The sequence below is a fragment of the Marmota monax genome, unplaced genomic scaffold (assembly GCF_021218885.2).
Source record: "Marmota monax isolate L192 unplaced genomic scaffold, Marmota_monax_Labrador192_F-V1.1 WCK01_AAM20220418_F8-fsc00028, whole genome shotgun sequence".
Classification (NCBI taxonomy): domain Eukaryota; kingdom Metazoa; phylum Chordata; class Mammalia; order Rodentia; family Sciuridae; genus Marmota; species Marmota monax.
In genome coordinates, this window is record NW_026694779.1 from 1,009,882 (window position 1) to 1,020,228 (window position 10,347).

General features: G+C 57.2%; 1 protein-coding gene across 2 annotated transcripts; it reads right to left on the minus strand.

Annotated features, from left to right (window-relative positions):
* Positions 1-965: 965 nt before the first annotated feature.
* On the minus strand, positions 966-8,472 carry LOC124079817 (histone H1.8). Of its 2 annotated transcripts, none has more exons than XM_046425588.2 (6): positions 8,145-8,472; positions 7,232-8,020; positions 5,117-5,385; positions 2,208-2,529; positions 1,727-1,809; positions 966-1,393 (listed from the first exon to the last, which is right to left on the minus strand). In XM_046425588.2, exons 2-6 carry the CDS (start codon positions 7,311-7,313, stop codon positions 1,139-1,141), a joined length of 1,011 nt encoding a protein of 336 aa, XP_046281544.1. In that variant the 5' UTR covers positions 7,314-8,020; positions 8,145-8,472; the 3' UTR covers positions 966-1,138. The 2 variants fall into 2 exon arrangements, with proteins under 2 accessions (XP_046281544.1, XP_046281543.1); XM_046425587.2 differs by having other exon boundaries at positions 8,114-8,472.
* Positions 8,473-10,347: the final 1,875 nt, after the last annotated feature.

Genomic DNA, 10,347 nt, shown 5'->3' on the forward strand with positions numbered 1-10,347 from the left:
TCCTGGGGGGTCCCAGGAGGAGGAGAGCCATGACATAAAAGTCAAATCTCTTAACTGTCTTTAAGTGCCCTCCACAACGTACCCATCTTTTTTTTTTTTCTTTTATGGTACCAGGGATGGAACTCAGGGGCCCTCGACCCCTGAGCCCCGACCCCAGCCCTATTTTGTATTTTATTTAGAGACAGGGTCTCCCTGAGCTGCTCAGGGCCTCACTAAGTGGCTGAGGCTGGCCTCCAACTTGCAGTCCTCCTGCCTCAGCCTCCCGAGTCGCTGGGATGACAGGCGTGAGCCACCATGCTGGGCCACTGTACCCATCTGTGGCCCTTTGAATACCCACAGCTTAAAAATAGCAGTGACTACTTACTTGGGTCCTGAATCCGCTTCTGGGACAGGACTCGGCCATGGAGGCATGTCCCCAACCCACCAGGTGTCAATGGGGTTAGGTCAGCCAGGGCTAGAAGATGGGACACCCACAGGGCAGCGAACTGGGCCTGGCTGGTCAGGGATCTGGCCCTGAAGACCCGGGGCTCGTCTTCCTGTCCACGAGCTGCTTGGGCTTCCCCACAGAATGGCGGCCGGCTTCCAAGATGGAGAAGCAGAAGAAAATTTAAAAAAAAAACACAAAACGTAAAGGCAGCCAATGTCTTCAGGTGGGGGCTCAGATACGCTCACGTCCTACTTGTCCAGAGGCTGAAACCCAGGGGGCAGGGACACAGACCACCCCTCCACCAGGGAAGAATCACACATGGGAAGGGGTCCCAGATCCCAAGACTGGGTTCAACACCCCCCTTGTCCCCCAGGACTAGGCCCAGCCCCTTCCAGACTGTGGGGTCACCCACCCCAGCAGAGGTCCTGTCCCGTCCTCTCCCCAGCACTGGCCAGATAAAGGGCAGGCGCTCCGTGGTTGTTTAAAAGGGACCGAGCAGCCCAGTCCCTCAACCTCAGCACCCATCGTCACCAAGATATAGGAAAAGGAATATGAAGCCTTTATTGATAAATAGGTTACATTAAAATTGAATAATGGCTGATCAGAGAATAAAGATCCAGAGAAAAATCACCATCTCTGCCCACCCTAGCCTCTACCTCTCGGCCTCTACCTCTCAGCCTCCTCTACCTCCTGGCCTCTACCTCTCAGCCTCTACTTCTCAGCCTCCACCTTCTTGCTGCGTGCTTTGGAGGATGGGGACTTGGTGGGCAGCCTGGGCTTTCTCAGGCCCTCAGGGGCCTCTGTCTTCCTGGCCACAGCTGAGGGGACAGGTGTGGACCCATCACCCTTCCGAGGGACAGCAGCAGCTTTGGGTCTTGATCTCTGCCCAGGCCCCTGGCCAACCTTCTCTTTAGGGGTCTTGGCTGCCATCTTCCTTCTGGGTGGGGAGGAGACTCCACTCTTGACCTGCAAGAAGCAAAGTCAGGGACAGGGAGACAGAGCTGGGTGTGCAGCTCGGAGCCCACGTGGGTAGGGTGGGAGGCCAGGATGGGAGGCCCGGATGGGAGGCCCAGATGGGAGGCTCTGGACAAGTGACCTCATGTCCCCTCCCCTCAGCCCCTTGGCCATGAAACAGGGAGGGCCACCCCCCAGAGGGGAGGAGAGCAGACTGCAGGTTGGGGGGAGATGGACCAGGGTTCCCCCACCCGGGCTGATCCCTGCAGGGCTCGGGTGTGGGGTGCCCGAGGTCGGCCTGCTCAGGGCGAGAGACAAGACCCCGGGGGTCACCCAGGTGCCCACCTGCCCGTCGGCGGGCTTTGAACCCGCGTTCTTCACCTCTGAGCTTGCATTCTTCACCTTGGGTCTCCCACAAGCCTCTGCATCTGGAGCAGGTTGGGGGGACCGTCATGGGGGAGGGAAGAGTCAGGGCCTCTGGACCCCCCCCCCCGGCACTGGCCAGAGCCTTGGACCCCAGATGCCCTCCCCGCACGGTGGACAGACTGAGCTCGCTGCAGACCCCCCACAGCGCCCACCCCTCCATCTCTGGGCCTCTGCACGTGATTTCCTGGGGCACCTCCTCCAGGAAGCCCTCCTGGATTCCTGCTTCAGGGACCACGGGGGGGGGGGGCTCTGGCCTCCCTGGGCTCCCTCCTTCCTAACGCTTAAGCTGCCTTCGTAACCCCGTGGGCCACCCCGAGCTGTCAGGGTTCACAGGGGAGCCCCTGCCCCACCCCCACGGTCCCTGTCCCCGTCCCCGTCCCCATCCCTGTCCCTCACCCACCTGGCTGACGCCTCTTGCCCTTGGCTCTCCCCTGCTCACTGGTCCCATTGGCACTGGAAGGGGCCCGAGTGGCCTTGGCTGGCTTGGGGGGAGGCTTGGTGGCCTCGGTGTCCTTGGCCTCCCCGCGGCCTCTCTTGGGGACCTTCTGGTTGGCTGGCCCTGGCCTGGGGACAGTCCTCGCTGCCTGGCCAGAGCTGGACGCTTCCTTCTGCTCCGCGCCTGGTTTCTTGGAGCCCTTCCCAACAGCCTCCCTGGGCCTCCTGGGGACCTTGGGGACCGACGTCTTCCTGGCCTGGACTTTCTTCTTGTACTTGGGGACCAGCTGGAGGGAGGGAGAGAGGGTGGGGTGGTACCAGAACCAACTCGGGGTGTCCCTGCCCCGCGCCCAGGAGTCCTCAGAGGGTGTGGGCGCGTCAGGGGGTGCGGGGACTCCTGACCTGGCCTCCCAGCCCAGCTCTGAAGGGATTGCCACCTCCAAACCCTCTCAGCACCACGTCACCCCAAAAACTGGAACCAGGCTCCCAATCATGCCTGATGCTGGGCACAGTGGCTCACGCCCATCTTCCCCACTCCTCGGGAGGCTGAGGCAGGAGGATCTCAAGTTGGAGGCCAGCCTCAGCAACTTGGTGAGGCCCTAAGCAGCTCAGGGAGGCCCAGACTCAAAATAAAATCTAAAAAGGGCAGGGGACGGGGCTCCTCCAAGCTCAAATCATTTATAGGGTCAGCGTCCTTTTTCGGGCTTGTGTTTGTTTTTCATTTTTCATTTTGAGACGGGGCCTGGGCTGGCTTGAATCTGTGACATTCCTGCCTCAGCCTCCGGGGTCCCTGGGGCTACCGGCCTGTGCCACTTTGTGCAGCTATTTTAAGTCTTTCATCTTTTCCTCCATTATTGGGGGGTTGAACCCTGGGACAGTTAACCACGGAGCCACATCCCCCATCCTCCCAACTTTTCCCATTTTGAAACAGGGTTTGCCAAATTGTCGAGGCTGGCCTCCAACTTGCAATCCTCCTGCCTCGGTCTCCCGAGTCGCTGGGAGTACAGGCGTGCGCCACCGCGCCTGGTGTGTCCTTATTCTTAAAGGGCAAAATTAAGTGAGGATTTACTTATATCACTTTGTAAACTTAAATGGAGAATTACGTTACTCTTTATACTAAGGAACGTATAATGGTGGCTCATGCCTAAACTCCCAGCAACTCGGGAGGCTGAGGCAGGAGGATCGCAAGTTGGAGGCCGGCCTCAGCAACTCAGGGAGACCCCGTCTCTAAATAAAATATAAAAAGGGCTGGGGACGGGGCTCAGGAGTGAAGCACCCCAGGGTTCAATCCCTGGGACCAAAAACAAAAGAGTGAAAATTAAAACCCACGGCTCCCCCTTCCAGACTGGCAAGGCTGGCCTCGGGGAGTCTGACCTCGGAGACTTCAAAGTCAACGTCAAGGTCAATAAAAGTGCTGAGGGGATTGCTACCCTCTATGGTCAGCCAGGACCCTGAAAGGACCCCTCTCAAGGGTCCTGCATGTGGCACTGGGGGTTAAACCCAGGGGCACTTCACCACGGGGCTACATCCCCAGCTACATCCCTCCGTGTTGTTGAGGCTGGCCTCTAACTCGCAATCCTCTAGCCTCAGCCTCCCGAGTTGCTGAGATGGCAGGCGTGTGCGCCATTCTGCTGGGCCTCGGCTGACTTTTCTAGTAGGAAGAAAAAAGAGGTTTGGGGCCATTAAAGGGGTCAGCCACTTACTGGTTCTTGAAAGCTCAGAAGAGAAAAATAACCAAGGAACCTGAGATACACAAAAATAAACCAAGCCAAGAGGTGACAGGGAAAAGCCTCTTCCGCGTGGCTGCCCGGCTCTAAAAGCCCTTCGGCCTCCTGCCTCTGCGCAAGACGGAGGAGCTCGGGGCTCCCCAGGGCCTTCCATTTAGGGGAAGATGGAAGAAATAACTCGGGTTCGCCCCGCACCCCTCCAGGCGCATGGGACATAGTGAAAGCCTGCGTTCCCAACCTTGCCTGGCCCCTCCTGCCCTGGGGACTTTGGTGACCACACTTCTGCTCCTAGTCGGCCTTCTGAATCTCACCGAGTTGCTGAGGCCGGCCTCCAACTTGCGATCCTCCTGCCTCAGCCTCCCGGGTCGCTGGGATGACAGGCAGGTGCCCACCCCACCCACCCAGCTAATTTTCCCCTTCAAAATTCTGGTTTCCCTTCCCACCAAATCAGGGTCAGTGCTAGTACCCAGATTCAGTGTCCTGTCCCATCTGTCCTGTAGGTGACGGCTCCTCCCCTCAAAACACTGTTCAGGTGGTTCTGTTAGAGGTTGGACCTCTGCAAATGGGTCCAAAGGAAGAGATGAGAACATGAGGCTGCAACTCAACCCCAAGGACCAGAGGAGTCGCTCTCTGTCCCCACAAGATCAGGAAAGACTCCAAAAGAGGCAGGTGTGTGACGCTTTATCTCAAAATAAAAAAATAAAAAAGGCTACAGATGCAGGTCAGGGGTAAAGTGCCCCTGGGTTCCATCCCCAATATCAGAAAATAGAAATAAACATGAAGCCGGGCATGGGGGTCGCACACCTGTCATCTCAGCAACTCAGGAGGCTGAGGCAGGAGGACCGCAAAGTGGAGGCCAGCCTCAGCCACTGACTGAAGGACCAGGGATCCCATCCTCTGCTACAGTGAAGGTGCCCAGGACTTAGAGCCAATATAGCAGACACGGTCCTTGACCTCTGAAAATGTCCCCAAAAAGCAATGAAGACACATACTGCCCACAGGGTGACCAGGAGCCCAGGGGAGGTCCCTGAGAACAGCCTCCCTGGAGGCTGGACGTGCAGGAAGAGCAAGCAGAGCGGATGAGAGCCGCGTGGTCTAGGACGGCAGCATGTGCAAAGGCCCTGGGGCCTCCCAACTCCCCACTCACTTTGAAGCTGCCAGTGGCGCCCCTGGCCCTGGAGTTGACCGGCCTGGTGAGCAGTCCTCTCCGCATGCCCGTGTCCAGGGCCTGCTTCAGCAGGTACTTGAAGCGCCCGGCGTCCGCCGCCGTCGGGTACTTGCTCTGGATGTAGACTTTGATGGCCACCACCGACATGCCCCGCGACATGCCCCGCGGCTGCTCTCTGGCCTTCAGCGCCTCTAACACCATGCGGAGCATCGTGGGATTCCGGCGGAAGACCCAGTTGTAGCTTTGGCCTGCGAGGGACGGCAGGACCTCAGCCGGTGCACCCTGCAGTCTAACCCTCTATGCACCAGCTGTTGCAGAGCCCCATGGGTGGAGGGTCAGGGCTTTTTGAAAAAAAAATAGACGGGGCCAGTTGTCCACATGTAATCACCGATGCAGAGGACGCCCGGGGGGCTCTGGGGGACAGCCACAGGGGCGGTGTCTGCAGAACTCAGGCTGCAGGGCTCGCAGCCTGGTTTCTTTTACCCATAAGCCATGGGGCGGGGAGGACGCATCCCACCAAAATCTGCTCATGGGGATGTGGGGGTGTGGCCCAGTGGCAGAGCTCATGCTAAGGGGAGCCACACCCTGAGCTTCATCCCCGGGGCCCAAAATACTGTGCATATATTTATATACAATATCCCAGCGGCTCAGGAGGCTGAGGCAGGAGGATTGACAGTTCAAAGCCAGCCTCAGCCAAAGCGAGGCCCTAAACAGCTCAGGGAGGCCCTGTCTCTAAATAAAATGCAAAATAGGGCTGGGGACCGGGCTCTGTGACTGAGGGCCCCTGGGCTCAATCCCCAGTATTTAAAAAAAAATCAGATTAATGGCTGTTAAGGGTTAGGGGTTTAGAGGTGGCGATGGGGACAGACTGGTAATTGGCACAGGTTTTCTTTTTGTGGAAATGAAAATATTCTAAAAACTGAACAGATATGTGCTGGATGTACTCAGAGCCGTTCTCTTTAAATGGGTGAATCATGTAGTTTGTGAATGATCCCCAAGTTATTTTTTAAAATTTTAGTTATTATTTATTTATTTACATCTCTGGGACTGAACTCAGGGACACTCAACCCCTGAGCCCCGTCCCCAGCCCCTTTTTATATTTTATTGAGAGACAGGGTCTCGCTGAGTGGCTTAGAGCCTCACTAAGTCGCTGAGGCTGGCCTCCAACTTGCCAGCCTCCTGCCTCAGCCTCCTCCCTCACTGGGATTATCGGCGGGAGCCATGCACTCGGCATCATTTGCAAAATCTAGGACTCCCCACGGGAATCCCCTGGCTGCAAAAGATTTTTTAAAATTTGTTTTTTAAAGTGGGGGACAGAAACGGGAATCTCACCCCAAACTCGAGACCTAGAAGCAAATTGTGGAGAGGCCTAACCCAAGGCCCCCTCTGCAGGCCTCCGGGGGGAAGGAGCCCAGGGCCTGGGGTTGCTCTGGGTGGGACGCAGCCTGGGAGCCGGGACGCCCGGGCTCAGCCCCCTGTGGGCCTCAGTCTTCCCATCTGCCCAGTGGGGATGGGCACCTGCCCAGGCTCTGGATGAAGAGTCCCCCAGCCCACCCTCTGTAGCACCTCCACCCCAGAGAGCCACCCCCAAGGGTGTTCCCTGGGCCTGTGTCCTCCCCCAGCCCTCATTCAGCACTTATTCCATGCCTGCTGTATACCCAGGTGCCCAAAACAAAAGCCATGCCCCCCCCAACCCGGGCTCCATCTCTCCCAGGAACCCTGTCCCTCCCTGTAGCTACCTCGAGGTCAAGTGGCCAGGGGCCTGGAAATCGGGGAGCCTGGCCCGGCATCCGAGGCCCCTGCTCCGTCCCCTCCACCTCGATGCCCCGCAGCTGTGGCCGGGCCTCCTCCCCCCACCAAGGCTGGCGATGGTTTGCAGCTGGGGAGACGCCATTGGCCTCTGAGGCCTCCCTGGGCCGGCCTCAGCCCCAGGCCCAGGCCTAGGCCTCCCTGCCTCTGCTGGGGCATGAGGTCTTTGGCCAAGTGGTCGGCTGTGGGGACACGGCTATGGGGACGGTGCCAGGGCCAGAGTGGGACAAGGGAGGACTGGGGGGAAGGGGAAGGGCTCCCAGGAGGGGCCCCTCTCTTGCTTACCTGGCTTCTCAGAACCAGAAGGCCCAGATGACCTGGCAGGGGCGCTCGAGGCGGCAACGCTAGTAATTCCGCTGGGAGCCATCAGACAGGGGACGCAGGCCCAGACGTGAGGACGCGGGGCCGCCTCCGCCTCCACTTATACCTTCCTCAGCCCCGCCCCTCCAATTAGCCCTGATGAGGCGTGGCCCACCCAGCAGCTGATCAGGCGGGAGGGTGCAGGGCTCCCAGCAGCTCCTTCGGCCCCAGAGTCCCGGCTCTGCCACCCCGTCCTGGGTCGCTTGGCTTCCCTGGAGCTCAGCCTCGACAGTGAGATGAGGACCCCAGAGCCTGAGGCCACCCCCCACAACCTCTGCCCACCAGGGGCTGGAGACAGGGATGGGGAATTGGTAGCACCTGAGTTTGTGGGCGACCACGGAGGCCCTTCAGTGCCAGGGTGCGAGGGATGAGCTGCTCCAGCCTGGGCCACTGTTCCCAGGCCACCCCCGGCCTCCGTTTCTCAGAAAGTTGGAGGCATGTGGCCACAGGGGCTTGCCTAGATCGGATGTCCCCTCGGGACGCCTTGAAGCCAAGGCCCTTCTATTCTTATTTTATCCTAGGGACTGAACCCAGGGGCGCTTTACCACCCAGCCCCAGCCCCAGCCCTTTTTATATTTTTATTTTGAGGCAGGGTCTTGCCGAGTTGCTGAGGCTGGCCTCCAACAAGCGATCCTCCTGCCTCAGCCTCCACAGTCGCTGGGATGACAGGAGAGCACCACGTTGCCCGGTGCCAATACCTTCCTTTTGTCTTGTCTTTTGGAGAAAAAATAAATAAATCAGGAAGGGGGTCAAGGAGGGGCTCAGCAAAAAATCTTAATCAATAAGGATCAGGAGGAGACCACGCACCCGAAAAGACGACAGGGGACTCTGGGCTCACCCTCTTGTTGGCACTCGACAGATTCAAACGGAGACGGTTCTCAGATACTATTTTCCCCCGTCAAACTGACCAAAGTTGAGATGTTGGCAAAGACGTGGGCCTGGCAGCCCCTGGCGGGGTGTCAATTGGAGCAGGGCCTCCTGGGGCAGGTGATCCCGGGGGCCCAGCCACTCCACGGCTCCCTCCTCGGGGCTCAGCTGTATTATCTGGAAAAAGGAAAAAAAATATATAGATTTATATATTAGAAGTAACTTCCACGAGGCTCGCAGGGTCCCGGTTCGATGATTTCGGGCCTGGAGACTACTTTTGCAGCCGTTTAAGATGACGAGGTGGATTCCAACGAGGGTGACGTGATGTTTCACACGGAGCAGGTGACAAATATTGAAGAGTCTGTCAAAACTGACACCCAGAGACGTGTCAAAACACGCAGCAGCTGGGAGGGGGGACTGGCAGGCAGCTCAGGCAGCCGTTCCAGAACGTCTGATATCACAAAAGATGGACATGTCCCACCACCTGCCCGTTCCACTTTTAGCATTCACTGAGGGACGCTTATTGTGACACGCGAGAACGTTTGCTGGGATCTCGGCAGAAATCCAAAAACCATCTAAATGCCCGCGAGGAGGAGGGAGCACTAGGCACCCTGTGGAATAGTATACAGCTGTGAAAATGGATGAGCAAGAATGCAGACCGGGCTCCTGCTTGAACACAAAACGTGTGTGTGTGTGTGTGTGTGTGTGTGTGTGTGTGAGAGAGAGAGAGAGAGAGAGAGAGAGAGAGAGAGAGACAGAAGGCACAGAAGGTCTGAAAAGATTCACTCCATCATCACAGCCATGGGCACCCCTGAAGGAGCTATATGATGTGGAAGGTGTGGGTTTGAAAGAGACTTACATTTTTTTTCTTTTTTGCACGTGGTCTCCCTATTGCTGGAACTTTCCCAGAGGACCCTCCATTACCAGAGGTTTGCACTGAGGCAAGCTGTGCCCCTCAAAATGTTATAAAGTTAAAGTGGACCTCACTCTCCTGCCTAGCACCTCCCATGGCTCCCTACTGCCCTTGGGTAAAAGTCGAGGTCTTCCGTCTGGCTTCCGGCACCTTCTTTTCCCTTGAACTCCACCATTCAAGCCCACTGTGGGGTCTGGAGGTGTAGCTCAGAGGCACTGTGCGTAGCATCTACCAGGCCCTGGGTTCAAGGAAGGAAGACAGGGAGGAAGGACCACGATGCGGCTCTTGGAATGGGCTGTGCCCTGACACTTGGGCATTACCCTCTGTGCTTCCTCTGTGTGTGTCAAATTCATGCAAAAACATCCCCACTTTCCACCACCGCCCACATCCATCCTGATCTGCGATGTAACTTTCCTTAGATCTGAGCTGCAACTTGCTTTGATCAATACACTATGGTGGGAGTGATGTCATGCACGTCCCACTGCCCTACAAATTAGCCCTAGCTGGCCTGCTGGAGGCTGAGAGGCCCATTACCCAGTCACCCCTACTGTCCAGCCAATCGTTGGCTAGCCAGCTAGTCCCCAGTCAACCTTCCAGTTGACCCGATGCTTGAATGATCCCAACAGAGCTTCCCCAAGCCTGATCCAGATCAGCAGAACCACCCAGGTAATCCACAGAGTTGTGAGCAATGATATGTGGTTTCTTGTTTTAAGCCATGATTTCTGGGACTGTTTGTCATGCAGCACTAGCTAACTGATACACCAAGAATTCTGGGGCTGTTTGTCACGCAGCATTAGCTAACGAATACACATGGCCTAGAAAGTGACCTTCACCCCTATCTAGCTTTTCTGGAATATTTCCCATGCACCTCCCCTGATCCCTAGAAGGTTAGGATGCAGCCACCCCTGGTCTGACCTCTCAGGAGCTCCCAGCATTCCAAGTTACAATTCTGCTTTACCTGTCCTTCACCCTTGAGCTCTGGGGCCTGGGCCTGTTGTGTTCCTTGGAGGTACCCCCAGTGCCACCCATGACACCTGGCATACAGGAGAGGCCTCATGCCACTTGGTAGGACTTGCTAGCCTGCTGCGGAAGTTCCGGTATCACAGCCCGGGGAAGGAGATCCAGACCCCATCTGCTGGATCCAGTGCCAACCGGGGGCAGCCATTTCAATCCCTTTGGTGGGGCGTTTCCAAGAATTGAGAAATACAAAAAAAAAAAAGTGACATAAACATTCTCATGAGCTTTTGCAGAAGCCCCGCTC

Coding starts and splice junctions, on each gene's coding strand:
- LOC124079817 (XM_046425588.2), bottom strand. CDS start 7,313: ATGGCTCCCAGCGGAATTACTAGCGTTGCCGCCTCGAGCGCCCCTGCC. Junction 2,530..5,116: donor GCGCCACTGGCAGCTTCAAA/GTGAGTGGGGAG, acceptor CCCTCCCTCCAG/CTGGTCCCCAAGTACAAGAA. Junction 1,394..1,726: donor CAAAGCCCGCCGACGGGCAG/GTGGGCACCTGG, acceptor TGCTTCTTGCAG/GTCAAGAGTGGAGTCTCCTC.